The sequence below is a fragment of the Aythya ferina genome, assembly GCF_964211825.1.
Source record: "Aythya ferina genome assembly, chromosome: 14".
In the NCBI taxonomy this organism is placed as follows: domain Eukaryota; kingdom Metazoa; phylum Chordata; class Aves; order Anseriformes; family Anatidae; genus Aythya; species Aythya ferina.
Genome location: NC_140312.1, coordinates 11228640 through 11245627, shown reverse-complemented (window position 1 = coordinate 11245627; position 16988 = coordinate 11228640). Strand labels below are relative to the sequence as shown.

The following is a 16988-nucleotide window of genomic DNA, read 5'->3' as shown; positions in this document are numbered from 1 at the left end:
CTGGATGAATGGGATTTCAATTCATGTCTCAAAGAGGGTGCTTCAGCATAAGTTGTGACATTTTGCAGCTGCAGTGGGTAAGATCTATAGGGAAAAGATGTATATATATATATAAACCAGACAATATAATCAGAAAAAATATACAAAACTTCAGGCATATAAACCTTGTTCCATAGCTAAGTTTGCACACACCATCAGTTGAAGCAGCCTAGCATCTGGCTATAACTTGGTAGCCATTATAAGTCAATTGTTGTTGATCAAATAACCATTCCCTGAATCTCTAAGGAGCCCCAGCTTGCAGGCTTTGTGGATTGTTCTCGCTCAAGACCCAACCACTTCTCCTTTCAGTTCTCAAGTTCCCTGGTTCAGTCCCAGGTGCATTGGCCAAAATGATGTCCATCATCATCTCTTTTAAAACAACAAACAGTCAAACAAAGGAGATGCTCTTTTTCAAACCCCCCTCCAATAAACTGCCTTCAGCAGCTAAACCAAATCCCAAATATCGGAGACTTATAATGACATCGTGAGAGTTAGCAAGACAGAAGCTTCCCTGGTGACTGTAACAACACCGGTGCTTGAGAAGAGTCTTAGCTTCAAGGCATCTGGAATTGCTCTTGCAAGATCCATTGTCAAGTGAGCTTTTTCCTTTGTTTAAAAATGTCAGCCTGAAGACCCCTGCCAGAGTGGTGGTATAGCCTGCTTGGGTTCACTCTGGCTCCCACAAGGCTTCAACAGTTCTCTTTGCCCCTCCTTGTCTCCAGGCTTAATTAGGAAATCATTTATCTTTATTGGCACTCTCCTTCCCCTGCTGCTTTGGCATTACTATTATTTTTTGCCTTCATTCCAAAGCAATGAGCTGTACAGGGAAGACCACAGCCCCATTCATTGTGGGTGGGGAATAATCTACTGCAGGGAACTATACAAGGAAGACCCCAGCAATGAATCTGCCCCAGCTAGCTTTGCCTGAGGGACTACTGTACAGAAACAGGAGAGGAGGGTATCCCTTGGCTCCACTTACAGGCTAACAATAGGGATTCCTGGTGATACTGAAAGTAGGACACTACTCCCAAGGGATGTCATATGGTCAGCCTGTCCCAAACTGAACTGCCAACCTTCTCCAATCTAACGATATGCCTACTTCATCAGCCCAGCAATCTCCCTTGGTAAAAGAGCACACAAAGAGAAGAAGAAGAGGCTGTAAGGACAGCCACAGAGAGCAGAATACCAGGCTCTTGGACAGCCCACCCACTGTCAGTGGACAATCGGCATGTCTCAGAGTCCTGAGTGAGCCTGAAGTGGGGTAGATTCCCTGCACCTCAGCAAACAGAAACTACCACTAGAAGGGTGGCTGCACACTGGAACAGGCTCCCCGGGGACGTAGTCACTGCACCAAGCCTCTCTGAATTTAAAAAGCGTTTGGACCGTGCACTTAGTCACATGGTCTAAACTTTGGGGCAGACCTGCGTGGTGCCAGGAGTTAAGACTTGATGATCCTTATGGGTACTTTCCAACTCAGGATATTCTATGATTTCTATGATTCTATGAGTCTACCTTCACTTTCTCCACAGTTGTCATTTGACCTTTTGCCAGGAGAGTTAGAAAGTCAAGCCTCAACCTTAACTTCTTGGGACCCAGTGGCCTTGAACCATATCAGGTGCACTCAGCAGCAAAAGGTATCTCTGGCAGATTAGAAGGGGTGGACCAGTCACTATGCTTTACTTTCACTATAGTATGCAATTCTTTCTGTGTAAATTCTCTAGATTCCATCAACTGTGTTTTTTTCTTCCACCTTAAAGAGAAGTTTCCTCTCCATACAAGCCAGGCTTGCCCCAGCCTGTTACTAATTACAGATGGAACACACAGTTCAAAAAGAAGGAATCAGAATTGTTCTCCTCCCTCCAGCAAATATCTATTGGAAAAAAAATAAAATAAAATAAAATAAAATAAAATAAAATAAAATACTCCTTTGCCTGAAGGCACCAGAAATTTTGCCGGTAAGTTTAAAAAACAAGAGGAAAGGTGATTGGAAAAGCTGAAGAGCTGACATGGTTACCTGCTCCTCTCCTCCTGATAACATATATTTCTCTAAGAAGGCCAGTGGGAGCAGATAAAAGCTTGATCACATCTGAGTAAAAGAGGGCTTCAGTTTTTCTTTCTAGCTAAAGATTTTAAGGCTCGTTAAACACACAGGGCAATATCCATTCTGCAGAGAGGAAAGTCAGGGACAAAGCGGTTAAGAATAGTGATGCAGGGTAATTATGTTCTTCTTTCCCATCCTAAACCTCTGCACATAGTCTAAGGACCACAGAGGCTACAGTTACGGTCAGACCCAAAGCTGTGCCCAGCTCTGCAGAGGACTCATATGGCCAAGGGACACAGTATGGATGACACCTCCATCACCTGGCAGGGCTCGTTTTGTCTAGCTGCAGCAAACAACTCTATCAGATCTTTGGATCAAACTCTTAAATAAATGATAATGTGCACCTGGGCAGAAGCTGCATGGTCTGAAGATTTTTGCCTTTTGTGCTTTCCCTGTGGAAGTACCTCTACAATGTTCAATTTCAGTTTTAGTCCTTTCAAACCCCACTCTACTCTTAACTGTAAGAAAGAGCGAACGATTATCTTGAGACCAATGTTATCTCTAATTGGAGCCACATGTAAATCCCATTCTTCTTGAATTAATCATCATCTAGTAAGCCTTCCTTTCTCAGCTTTACAGTTTAGGATACTTCTGCTAACAGGCAGGAATTAATGACATGCACCCATCTCCCATGCCCAATTTTGGTTCCCTCTGCTACTCATCCCCATTAGCTACTTAATGATGACACATGGAGTCATAAGGACTCCCTTGTTCAACCTGCATCAGCACAGAGCAATTTTTAATGTACTTTTTTGCATGCAGCCAAGTCCAGAAGGAAGCAGGTCCAATGCCAGTGATCACTTTGCCCTCAATTTTCAAGTACTGAGACCTAGCAAATGCCACGGAGAAAACAGCCTGAAAGCTGAACGTGGCAGACTGGGTACACACTGGTTATCCTCCCAGAACTACTTGGAGAAGTGTTCCTGCGCTGTTGTCTGCTCAATAAGGGGCAAGGAGTTATCTTCTCTGAGCCATCTCAGCTCAATACTACTAGATTCTAGACTCTGTGTTGCCTGGTCTACCAGTCCAGGATGTAAACAATACTGGGTGGCAGATGAGCACAGACTCATAGCTTTACTGCTGAGGGAGCCTCAGCTATTGGAGGAGGCAGGTGCTCAGCTTTCTTTAAAATGTCTATCCTTGGGCTTATTTTGCCAGCAGGAAGCACTTCTAACACGCACATGTTTTTGACTTGTCACTGGTAGGCTGTGAGCCAACATGTTGCCATGGAAACTAGAAAATGCAAAGTTGTGACTTGACAGCAGCATTGTGAAAAAAGAGTATCAATCTTCTTCCATATGTTCATACCCCTGACCAGGGACAGTGTGCCCCTGTGCCACAGTGGGTGGGATGCCTGCCTGTCACAGCTTTACACTGGACACAAGTGCATGGGAGGCATGGAAGGACAGTGATCTCTGGGAGAACAGCAGGGAAATGCTGCAGAGGAACTGCAGATCCCCCCCATTGCCAGATCCCTCTGCGGAGAGGTCTGCTGGGTGTCTGGGCTGGGGCAAACCCTCTCTGGGTCTGGGGAACGGTTCCTCAGCAGCCTGAGAAATTAGCATCAATGAACTCAGGACCCACAAGCTGCCCACCCACAGGGACATGGCATCCACAGAGGTGGAACTGTGAGGTACAGACCTTCCTTCTGGTCATTCCACCTCCAGACTCCCATCGGCAAACAGGGAATGGCATGACTCGGGCCATGAGGCTGATAAAGGCCATGGAAACAGTGACAGCAGCTGAGCAAAGACAGCTCTTCCTGAACAGAGCACATCCACCAGTCATCCTGGTTCTGCTGATGTTTCTGGCCTAAGCTTTCCACTGACCATCCTTCTGCCTTGTGTCAAAACATCCATGAGTCCTGCAGTTATTTAGACAGAGGCCAACCATTTTTAGTGTGACTTTGAAATTAACCAACAGGATAGAAATTAAATTAGAGCAACTGACAATGACCCACTTGAGCACCTAAAGAAGAGTTTCTAACTGATTTTTAGTGGCTTCTAATTTTTAAAATGGATACTCTATCAGCTCCATATATAAAGAGATGAACTATTTTTCACATACTGAGATATAACATATGCTGGCAAAGAATTAGTTTTAAGATTTCCAAGGGATTAGACAGTTGCAAGCTGACTTTGTTGCTGGCTAAGTCAGGATATATGAATGTAAGCATAGTCACATTTACAGGATAATTTTAGGGTATATCATATATAAATATTTGGCCCTGAAAAGATACCAACATGGATCAATTTAAATGAATTTCTACTGAGAGCCCCTCTGTACTGGTTCCTGCCCCTGGTCAGATCTCTGCAGCTGTTTCCCCTTCCTTGGCTACCTGTTTGATTTTGCAGTATTACCCAAGAAGAAACCCTCTAGAAAAATAATGTACCTTGAATACTTTCATTTGCTTGACATCTAAGGTGAGTGGCCACTTCCAGTTATAGCCTGCAGTGAAGCCTTGCTACAGGACTTCCCTGAATAAGCACCAGTTTACTGATACAAACAGCTTTCTCAGCCCGTTTCTATCCTGACAGTCCATCGAATTGCACAGCCCTGCCATGTCTGGCCATCTGACTCACCTCCCTCTGTTCCCAGGCACTGGGCTTGCGTTCCCAGCTCTGCCATGCACCACGCTGGTCTGTGCATGGCAGGAATGGCAGCAGGAGAGTTGCTTATCTACTCTCGCAGGAATGGGATGGAACAGTTCCAAAAAGCCTTGAAGATACCTCTGTAGAAGGCACTACCCAAGGCATGTATGGATGGAAGAGCACTCCTGCGTCCTCCATCAGAAAGGCTACAGCTAAGCTATGCGTTCTCAAATACCGTTTCAACCAACAGATCTGAACTTAGCTCACTCACTGAGGCCTGTTTCACCCAGTGTTTTGGCATTGCCTGAATGAGGTGCCATGGCCCATGGCCATTGGATGACACACACCAAGAGCACTGCCCAAAAGCTTTGCTGTGTGGGGAGTTTGGGGCAGATGAGACTTGCTGTGAATGCAGTGATGCAAGCTCTTATGTGCTAGCCGACAGGCAAAACCTTGGCAGGTGGCTACAGGCCCTAGTCAGGCTGAGTATCACGGGGTGTCCTTGCATCTTTGGGACTGTCTGAAATGCTTCTGAGTCTACCTAAATTGAGGAGACAAGAGAGCGATTCCTCCCACATGTTTGCAGGCCCTATGTAGGCTTGTGGGGCAAAAGCTGAGTTCTGAGTAGCTTCTGCATTCGCAAAGCAGGTTCCACCCCAGGGGACCTGAGCTGCCTACAACCAGCCTAAAGTCAGCAGGGAAGGAGTAATCTCCTCAGGTCACTGGACGCCCATCTCAGATATATAATGACAAAGTTCCCCAAGAAGAGCCCCATCTAAAAATTATGTGTTTCTTCTGTGTGTGCCTCATTCCTCTCTTTCTGCTCACTGTGGAGGAAAATGGGACTAGCAGTGCTTGAGAGATGGCACCTGAACCTTTCTCACTCTCCCAGGCACAGCAAACAGCCTGTACATGGTCCTGTGACTCTGAGGAAGCATCTCTGGAGAGGTTGGCACCACTTGTAGCAAGTTGGGAATTTTGCGAGGGTGCTCACCAGGACCCAGACTCTCAGTGTTTGTTAGCAGAGGCAGAGCAGCCCCATAGCATACTTACTTCCCATTCCCATATTTGATCCGGATGTCTTTGCTCTTCTTCAGCTCTTTGCCATCTTTAAACCATTTGTAGGATGGCTGAGGGTTGCCAGCAGTCGCCTCACATTTCAGTGAGATCTTTTCACCAACATGAACGTTTGGACTTTTCAGTTTCTTCAGCTTGGGAGGGACAGCTACAAAAAGAGAAACCAGACAATGTGAAACCTGCCTCTTTCAGGCGCTGCACACACATGATGCGAATCCACCAAGTCCCCATCTGAAACCTGTGTGCTATCCCCACTGCTGCATAATGAGGGGTGAAGGAATGCACGCCAGCTCCACACCCCAGATTTCACTAGCACCCGGCACGGAGGCAGCACTGAGTCAGAAACAACTGACTGGTGATGGAGGCACCCCAGGGTTGGCTCCCTCTTTTCTCAGCACCACATGGCCAGACCTGATGGCTCTATGGCTCCCCTTACTCAGGCCGGCTCCATGCATCTCCTTCTAGAGCAGGTGCTTGCTCTGCTGTCCTGCCAGGCCTCTTTGGAGACTTTTCCTCTGCATCCTGCCCTTGCTGTTAATGATTACCAACACCTCCATGACCTCTGCCACTGCATCAGACATGCTGCCAATCCTACAGCTCCACCAACCCCACCTGGAGCATTTCATTGCAGAAAGAACAGAGGTGGGCCACAGAGACCCATGCCTCTTTCCACCTGCTTGTGCACAACAGATGTTCCCACTCCTCTCTGTGTGGTCCAACATCTGAACCACCCCCACGGAGGGACGGCTGCTAAAATGGACAATCTTTAGCATGACAGCATCACCAGCAAAGCAACAGCCACTGAGAGGGGCTAAAATGAAAGCCTACACATGTAAAGGACAAGAAAGGAGTGACAGCAATTCTTCAGGTCACAGTTAGAATGGTGAAAGAATAAAGCTGTTTAAAAGTGTCTTAGGGCCTGTAATGTCAGGCCGGCCAACTTGAAGCTGGGCTCTGCATGTGAGCTTTTCTGAGTGTCTCAGAAAGGGGATTTTGCCATGCACCTGGAACACCAGGCAGAGGAGAGACAGACACTTCTTATCAATCTCTGCCAGGCATTATATTACACCTGACATGCAAGGGTTAGCAGGCTTGCAATTTTTCTTTCACCTCTGCACTCCTCCAGCTCCCCTTTTCATTTTCAGACCTAACCGTAAAAAAGAAAATAACAAGTTCCTAGTTTTGCCTTAAGAATATTGGTAACAAAGGTTTCCACTTGTCTAAGATGTTAAGAGATAAAGTATTTCCTCTGACATATCCACGAGCTTTCTTTTAACTGCCTAGCACATTCTGATCTTGTGATAAGGGGCAGAAATAAAAGGAGGAGGGATTGGATGGGTTTCATTAGACAAATCACTATTTTGTGATTTGTATGTATTCTCCTTTCACTCTCCTTGCCAAGCTAAATTATCATAGATTGGTTTTATTTAAAGACTGATTTCACTGAAGGTGATCTTATATGAAAGAAATAAAAAACACCGCAATCATCAGGCATATGTTCACTTGGCAGGAAGCTCTGAGGACTCTTTTATTCCTTGGTTTTACATGTGAGGCCATTGGAAACTAAATTGTCTTTAATCAAAAAGATACAAGCTTTTACAGAAACAGAACAGATCAGACTAACCGGAATTGTCTGGGCCAAGCTAACCATGAGTGAAAGATAGTCACAAAAGACGTCTGCAACTGTGAGAGGAGAGGTGGCTGTTATGAGTGGGCATAGCAGCAGGTCTGGTCCCAGGCACACCAGACTTTCAGCCGGCTCTGAATAGCACAGTTCAGCTACTGTGGCTCCACAGCACATAAGCAGTCCTAAGAACCAGGAGTGCAAAGGAAGCATGTTTAGCACACCAAGGGAAAAGGAATGAACTGCACTGAATACTTTTCCCTCCTGTTATTTCTGCACACCCAAGCCTGCTACAGGCTCCCTAGAAATCTGTGCCACAGGCAACAGGACGGGGAGGGCTGCACGTGTTAATGCAGCAGAAACAGTAATAAAAATAGTTTGGACAGCTACGGGCATTTCCTTTAGGCTGAACACAAGTCTTGCACTGCCTCCCAGGTCACTGTGCTTTGGTACAGAGAAAGAGACTTCTAAACAAAAATGATCTCAACTTTCCCCAAATTTCAGAAGTTCTGTGAAACTCAAAGGTGCCCTGGGTTTTGCAAAGCCAATATCCCTGGTCCTTGCCTGGAAATGGGTAATCCAAAAGAGCAGGAAAGCAATGAATGGGGAAGAGAACTCGTCTCTTCTCAGAACACTCTGCACAGCGAGTCAGAAAGGTAAACAGGACCTTGTTTTCACAGGGGTCATTTTGGGGAATAGAGAAATAGATTGTCAAATATTTATTTTGTCTGAATGTGTGTGTCAGTTGGCTGCTATTGTATGCTGAGGTCACTGTGTACCATGCCAACATTATACATATGCCTTGAATACTGGTAAGGTCCTGACCTTGGCAGTGGTGCATGTGCTTCATACTAGTTCCAGGCTGGATGTCTGCAGCATTATGAAGCAGGCAGCATGGCCTGGGAGAAAGATATGCTGATACCAACCCTCTCTACAGAAAATGCTGACAATAGCAGTGCAAAGCCCAGAAACCCAGAGATCATTGAACAACAGGACAAAAGATGAACATGAAATCTTCCAAGATCTCTATTCCCCAGTTCCTTCTCTCCAATGTGAAATACATCTCAGCCAAACCGACACAGGAGTCTCTTGTCCCTTGTGCTCCAGGCCACCAACGATAACGTGCTTGACATTCCCCAACAGGCAGGTAAAGAGATGGAGCCCACATCACGCAAGACAGGGGCTCCACCTGCATCACACTCCTCTAGCAGAGTCTGGCCCAGAAAAAGGGAGAACGTATTTCTGGCCCAGACTGCATGCCTTTGGCTGTCTTACTACAGGAGATAAAGGGACTGTGCATTCAGTGCACAAGTCACAATTTGCAGACTGTAATTTGCCTGTTAAATCAGACAGGTCAGTTAAAGGGAAAATAGTTTGGACTGTGTCTGGGAACAGTACTATGCACAAAGACACAGAGCTGAGTTCACTGATGTCCAGCACATCTGTGTGCCTTAGTGCAACAGTGTGGCTTGTGCTTGGGAAGAGCAGGCAGAGAGCATGCAGATGCAGCATCCAGAACCATGCACAGGCTGCTTTGTCTGAATGGGAAGCAGCGCAGCCAATGTGGAAGCCCAGACCTTGTCTCCTATAAAGGCTGCTCTGATCTGGAAATGCTCTCTTCATAACTCCTGCTTCTTGTAGAAAAACACAGAAATCCTCATGTAAGGCCATTAACTGATGACGAGCCTGCTGCATGCCAGCCAAAGACTTTCCACTGCTTTTTGTTCTTATTGTTTAAACTGCTGCCCTTCTTCCTAAACTGAATTTCTTTAACTTTGGCTTGCAGCCAACAGATCTTTCTGCCTTTCTCTGGTAAATTTGAATCCCATCTAACAACCAGAAACCTCTTCCCTTTTTAGGTACTTGTAAACTATGAATGAATCACCTTTCAAACTTGTCTACTGTTAAACTAAAGTAGCCTGAGAGACTAAAGCAGCACACTTAGCTAATACTGGAGCATGTCAAAGAATGTTTTAAATTTTGGTTCACTTCCAGCTTTACCATCTACCCATTTCCTATCTCTGCCCCATCCAAATCACAAAGTTGAAGCTCAGAAAGTTGTAAGCTAGGTTCAAACAAATGTGAGGATTTTAGGTGTCCTGTTTTCTTAGTGTTGCGCACATTTTGGTTCATTTTACCTTTTCAAATACATCGGAAAAAGCGAGTCAAGACAACATGCTATACCTGGCAAACAGTCTCAGCAGTATACCAAGGGAGGTCCAAGCCCAATTTCCCTACTTTTCCACCAGCTGCCTGCTTCTCAGCCTCCTCTTTGCAGGTTAGTGCTGCTCTGACGCAGGCACCACAAATTTTGGCAGACTTAAAACTCTAAACCAGGCCCACCCAAATCACCTCATCCATGTGGCACTGGAGACCCGAAGTTGCCTTTTCAGCACCTCATCATCTGAATGTTATGATTACGGTTTGCTAGTTCATGGTCTCCTCCACACCTAGGTGAGCAACACACATCACACATCACCACCACCACTGGGTTCATGAAAATGAGGAGAGTGTTTGTGTCTGTACTTGTTCAACTGTAGCTATAGGTAGCTTCAGGTAAACGTTTAGGACCCATACCTCTGGTCACCCTGTAATCCAGCCAAGCACTCCTCTACCCAAATTCAGGTCTTCTCTCTGTGGAGGTAAAGACCCATAAGCCTCACAAAGTCCAGGGTGTTGGACAGAAGAAGCAGCTGCACCCCAGGAAATTTTATGAACACACGACAATGTCAAGGATATAGCATGCTGCAGAAAGGAAGGTTTAACCATGACAGAGCTGAGACAAACAATAAATATATATTTTCTTTGGGTTTTTCTCACTCCAAAGTCAGATTAAACCCAAGTAACCATTGGATCTCAGCCTATGCTACTTGTGTAGGCTGTAAACACTAAAGTAATCATAAAAGGTGCCAGGACCCAGATCAAGAAATGCACACAATTCCTTAGTCTGTTTCAAGAGTCATGTTCCACAAAGAGGCCTTTGCAGGAGAGGTTTGCCTGCTGACAGCAGTCCTGAAGCCTACTGCTAAGTTACCACCTTCTTATGGAGAGAAGATTACAAATGTCTAAAAAGTGATCCCAAAATTGCACCATATGAGCTGCTTGAACATCCACCTTACAAGGGCTTATATGTATGCCCTGCTTTAATTAATTCACTTCTGATTAAATTTGATATTACACTGAGATACTTTGATGATAACAGCACCTCCTTTACTTCTGGTACCTAGAGTATGCCTGAAAGCACCTTAGAGCCAGAAGTCAAAATATAATTAACCATAAATGGGCAGAGTGCCCATACAGAGTCCAACAATGAAACAGCAACAAAAACACCTCCCACCCACAAAATGTCTATATAAACAACCCTTCAGAAGCATAAAGCAGATGCAAGTACCCCTGGAAAGGTGCTCAGTGAACTTTTTAAGAGCCAACAACCCTAGCCACAACCACTGCTTCAAGAGTTGCATCTTGCTCACTATGAGAGATCCTAAAAAACAGACAACCTACAAATACATCTGGGATCTCCAGGCAATACACATCGTTAATAGACATGACTTATCGTCCTGTCCTCCTCCATGTAGTGGCAACTACTGGAGGCTCTTCTGCACTGCCAGGAACACAGGAGGTGGTAAAATGTTTTGGTAGCTGAATCGGGGAGGACAGGACCTTCCGTGTCTCTCTCAGCAGCTGAGGAAGAAGGTAAATTAGCTTGAATTCCCATGGCCGCAACAATGAGAGGCTAGAAGTGCTTTCTCACAGGAATAAGGGGAGATGCAAAGAGAATTAGGACCTACAAAGTCACAGGTGATGCCTTGACAAGCCTTCATTAGAGCAATGGCTCTAACTTCAGAGTGTGCACTCCTGCCAACACCGCCCCTGACTGTAATCCTCAGGTGAGGACACCCCTCCTCTGCCAGAAGCAGAGGGAAGCTGCACAGTGAGCTGCACAGTGACATGCAGAACTGAGACCCTTCTCAAGCCAACAGTTTTGTCCCTAGGAACTACAGTCTCCTAAGGTTTGTGTTGGAAACAGGACATTTCCCACAAGATGTTGGCCCCAGGATAGCCCTTCGACATAGGTGCCAGGACTTCTAGCTTCTGGTCTACTGTGCTGGGGTAGAGATGCTGCAGATTCGTTAATTTCTCCAAGGGTCTCAATACTCCCAGTTCTCAATAGAGAAATCTTGATACCCAAATCTTGAGCCTATATAGGCACAGTCCTATAGGTTTTCACATTCCTTGCCATTGAGGTACAAGATCTGAAGGCATGACACAAGTCCAAGCTCTGTCTCAGAGGTTGTTCTCTGAGGTCATTTTGGAGATCCCCCACTACTTTGTGGTTCTAAGTCCCACTTTTCCCATAGGCCTTCACTTTAATGTACGGCACCTTGTATGGGAGAGTTCCAATGTTCTCCCAGATGGAAAATTTTAGTATTCATCTTCCCATGGAAATATTTTTTATCCTAGACTTGCTCCAAATTCAAATACAGAAACTTTTGCAAAGATGGCATTTCTTACGAAAAGAAAATGTTCTGTTCCTATTATCTCTATTACAAGGTGTGCCCCTGGCACAATGTTTCACCACACAGGTCTGAAGACTAGAATTGTGTTTGGTGCATAATCTGCACTGGGCTAATATATCTTACTTCCTTACTAAGGCAGCCCTACTGCTTCTGTCATATTGCTGTCTCTACTATTTTTATCAGAGGTGGTGCTCCTTCGGCTTGTTTCTGCTTTGGCCTAAACCTGACAAGGAGAAGAGAAAATAAAATAAATAAATAAATAAATAAATAAATTCAGTAGCAGCAGCTCCTTCCCACCTTGACTCTTTGACTGTTCCAATACTCACTGCAAACACTACTTGTCAAACAGGGACTCATTCTGAAGAAAGCTCCCTCCAGCCAGAACACGAAGTCCACTTGGGAAAGACAGAAACAAATAAACAAACAAACAAAAACCCTTGATTAATGCAGCTATGGCTGTCCATCTAAACAGGCTGTGGCTTCTGTAGCTGGAAATCTGAATAGAATTTTATTCCTTGTTGTTCTGTGGTGGCAAAGTCAGAAGAACTGCTCTGAGTCTATGACCCTCCAGGGCCACTGAAAGTAACAGGGCTGTTATTTAACTAAATCATAGAATCATAGAATCGTTTGGGTTGGAAGGGACCCTAAAGATCACTGAGTTACACCCCCAAACCTCCAATCCCAAACCTTATCAAAAACATGGGAGGCAGCAAAAAACCCTGGCAGATACAACCTCCACAAGTCACCTAACAGTCTAGAGCCTGTAGAAGAGGACCACCGGGTGTAACTGACACATTGCCTCATCCCACTCTCTGCTGCAACCTACCAGTGTGTAGTTACAGGCTCCAAATTGAGAATATAAAATATAATAGTGTCCATTATATGTCTTTTGCTTTACGCAAGTTATGTTTCCAGATTATGCAAAAAGGATGGTCAGAGCTTCTCACAGCTGTTAATGTGAGTGTCTTTGCATACTGCAGCAGCACACTTACATTTCTGCAGTCCTGGGCAGTGGTATGCACCACGGAAACCAAAATGGTATGTTTCCCTTTTACATGATCTGTGACAGCTGGGGCTCCACTGTGGCACACAGTGATGTTGCCCAGTTTGCTGTCCACCTTGCCTTCACTGTCCATGGGTTTACCTGTGCAGTAACTGCAAAGGTAGAGCCTTCACGTGAAGTTAATAACTGAAAGCTCTCCAAGGACCCAAGAGACATACTCTGTTCCTAGCATGCACTATGCTACTGTGCCCTTCCCACAGAGGTATAACAACAGCAGCTTGAGACACACCTTTGTGTTCCTGGGAAGAGTCCTGGAGAGGACTCAAATAACCGGAAGCGTGAACATGCTGAAATGACTGAGCTCTGCAGAGCTGGTGTTGGAATGAAGCTTGGAAACCTTGCTGGAGCCAGAACATTATTGCTCCCTGCATGTCCCATTGCATCCCTCCCATATAAGTTTCTTCCCTTAACTAGGTTTCTCTAGTGCTTTCTGTCTCAGGGAAAACTGACTACAATGCCAATCTGTAGCACTACATATTTTTCAAACTTTGAGTTACAACAATCAGTATTTCCGTGACCATTTTTATCAGCCAGAGAAAATTGACTGAAAAGTTGCAAGAGGGTTTGCTGACTTAGGTTCATTCTCTATAGGATACCTCTCGCAGCTCAAACCACAGGAAAATGTGCCACTAAGCCAGCAATTTCATTTTCTTCTTACAAATTCTGGTTCCACTTACATAAGCAAGCAACTGATAAATTCCTCTTCCTCCACATTTCTCTTTCCCACACTTAGTAGTTAGTTATTCTTCTTCCAAGTGAAAGTTTTTAAATTGCTATATGATTTGGCCCAAAGCCCTAAGCTGAAATCTCAGCTCCATTGAAATCAATGAGCATTTGGCCACTGGGCAAGGGTGTATTCCCAATACACAGACTTTTCACCCAAATTGTTCAGACAGCTAGGGTATGCTTATACCGTGGAGTGGTCAGAAGTGATGGAGGTAGACATGCACATGGCCACTCAAATGCTTACCTGAATAGCACAACAGCTACAAAGAATGCACGTACAAATATCCAATACTAAAATCCAGAGTTGAAGTGGTTGGATTTGCCAAGCCTAGTACTCTACGAACACTAGCTGGTTTGCAAACAACGTAATTGGAGTAGAATTGCTATTGTGTTTGTTTGTTTTGAATATTTTTGGCCAGGAAGTTGTCCTGGAGGTATAGTTGAGCATAAGTGGTCTGATGGAAAAATGTCATTCATTCTGTTCCTATTAAAACCAAAAACAATAGCCACACAGAGACAGCAGTGACAATTTCTGCTCTTCATGCCTCTAACAATGTGTTTTCAACCCTAAAGGCAACATCTTGTTTGTACCCAATTGATTCTGGGATCATATTTTATATAATCAAATATATCTTTAAACAAAGATACATTTTATGAACTGCTCAATTTCCAGATGACCTTGGAAACTGCAGTTCATAAAATATAGTTTTATCTCTATCTTCAAAATCGGTTTGAAAAATGGCCCACCCATACTCAATAGACCACCAGTCAAGACCCATCCAAAAAACAAATTATCCAAAGCATCCAAAACTTTAAAATACATTAATTCTTTGTTTCAACCACTGAATAATAAGCACAAACTCTTTGCCCTATCACCATTGTAAGGACCTGGGTGGCATCCATCATCTTTCAATCACCAAAGGAAAGTATAATCCTCACCCCAGGAGACAAAATGATCCAAGAAAAAAAGAAATAAAAAATGAAATCTGTACGTGAAACCATATATAGATCCCTTGCAGTCATGGCAAAGCTGAAGGCTGTTTCAGGTTACAAGGGTGGATTTGCTAATGTAAAATGCCCATTAGAGGAATGTCATCAATATTAGAAGGATGAAAAAACACTATTTGGTGTTTTACGCTGCTATTAACCATGGAAGTGTTTCTTTAAAACACTGGAAAGACAAAAAAAAAAAAAAAAAAAAAAAAAAAAAAAGACCCTCAGTCAAAGTGAAGTGAAGTGAAACCCTTTTAAAAGAAACTGTCTGCATCACCTGGCCTCTACCAATGACAAGAGGACAGAAAATATATCATCATGGACCATTACAAGTAAACTTGCAAAAGTAAGAGTCACCACGGGTAGAGAACACCCCCAAATGCTAGATACCTATTCCTTCAATTAAACCAGCAAGAAGTGCCACTACAAACAGATAAATGTATCTGAGCCTCTGAATGAGGCACAAGGTTTACCAAGTAACTGCATGTTCACATTATCTTCTGCTCTTTCTTTCTGCCTAATGCAGCCTCATGCCTATCAAATTTAGGTGTAAAAGTAGAGGACCAAGGATGCACTTTTAGCTTTAGATAGCACAGCACATCTGGACATCTTTTTCCTTCCCTCTCAGTATATTGTACTAAACGGGAATGAAGGTCCCAGAAGTGTTAAATTACTAAGACGTGAAGGCTGAGGTCAGGTAAACCATAAGGCATGCAGCTCTATCTGCAACACCTCACTGCAGAGAAACCCTTCAAGTCTATCCCAAATCAGCAAAATCCCAGCAGAGAATCTGCCTATTGCTCTGCCCATGAAGACTTGCAGTCAGTTTTAACACGCATTTTCAAACATGCTTAATATGTGCAAATATGGTAGATCCCAAAGCTTGGGACTAATTATGGTGATGTTAATAGAGGTCAGGCAGAGGTGGAGAGGTCAGATGGGGCAGCCCAGCTTGCAATATTTTTGGGGTATTTCAACCTCCTCTGGAAGACCTGGGCCAGGGAACATCCCAGCATTTCATACAAGACCAGGTGGAAAGACTGCACATAACAGGCATTCAAAAAACAAAATAAGTACTTTGATGTCTGACAAGTTAAATTCGATTAGCAGTTTATAACATTGGGGTGGGGGAAATTTTTAACTTTTAACCTATAAAATCATATTCACTACCATTCCATGACAAAACCAACCACTTGCTGTCTTTATTACAAATATTTTTTCCACGTCTCCACTTACTTTGAAAGCTCACCATTGTCTCTAGTAGGGTTTTAACAAATCCACCAGAGGGTATTTCCAAAACAGAAAGCTGTGTTTTTATCGGGATCTCCCCACAAGAGACCCAGGGGCTTGCATTAAAGACTTGTTTGTTCTCTGTAATGCTATATTAGAAAGATTAAAAGTTTTTCTATTAGTTTAAGAAATACTTTAAAGCACTGGTACCAAAAGAACCTCAAACAGTAACCACAGGTCTGTTTTTCATCCAAACACAGGAGAAGGAAAGAAAATAAAGATCATCCCTGAGACAGCATTTCCAATGCAGACAGATACATGCACGTCCAAATCCCACCAAATGTGGATGGAATTACCACCCTATACTATAAAACTCTCCCAGTACCCACGACGCCCTGGGTCTCTGCCATTGCTGGAGCAACGGCCTGTGTCAGGCCAAATTCTTCTCTCTTCCCACACATTGACCTCTCTGTTGAAGTCAGCGGGATCATTTGCACAAAAGAACCTGATCCGCAGAGAGGGGCTGGCTCCAGTCCGTGCCTGCAGCACCCGTGTGCTCGCTGAGCTGGGGGAGCGACTGAGCCCTGCAGAGAAGAGGCCACCCTCCTCTGTGGGCTGCAGGGAAGCAGCTAGTTGTAAATTCCATTTGGGACTCTGGGCACTGCCCAGTGGAGACACTAACACAGCATGTCTCCTGTCTTGTCCAGAGTGTGGCTTCCCAGCATTGTTCTGAATAACTCTGGACCCCCACTGAAGCACAGCGATGGGTGGCTTACACTGAAATGTCCCCCAACCAGGCTGATTTATGGCTGCCAGGAGTCTCAAGGATGTCAGCTCTTCCTGATTAATTTTTTTATCCTTATTTTCCCTCTTTTTATATTTGAATATTGCTTACTGCAATATTCTTCAGAACTATTCTCTGGAAAGCCATGCTGGCTAATTTTTGGCTTGTAAATTGCTCATGAGCAGTTTGTGGCTTGTGTTTAAAAAAAAAAATCAAGCAACTTTGGCTCATTTTGGTTGG

At 44.4% G+C, this 16988-nt stretch overlaps 1 protein-coding gene across 5 annotated transcripts in view; it reads right to left on the bottom strand.

Moving 5' to 3' along the window:
• The window catches only part of NRG2 (neuregulin 2), a 177229-nt gene that overhangs the window by 59827 nt on the left and 100414 nt on the right, over nucleotides 1-16988 (bottom strand). For all 5 annotated transcript variants that reach the window (XM_084535263.1, XM_084535264.1, XM_084535265.1 and 2 more), the window contains exon 2: nucleotides 5785-5956. In XM_084535263.1, the coding sequence (XP_084391389.1) occupies nucleotides 5785-5956 (172 nt within the window). The remainder of the gene's footprint in view (nucleotides 1-5784; nucleotides 5957-16988) is intronic.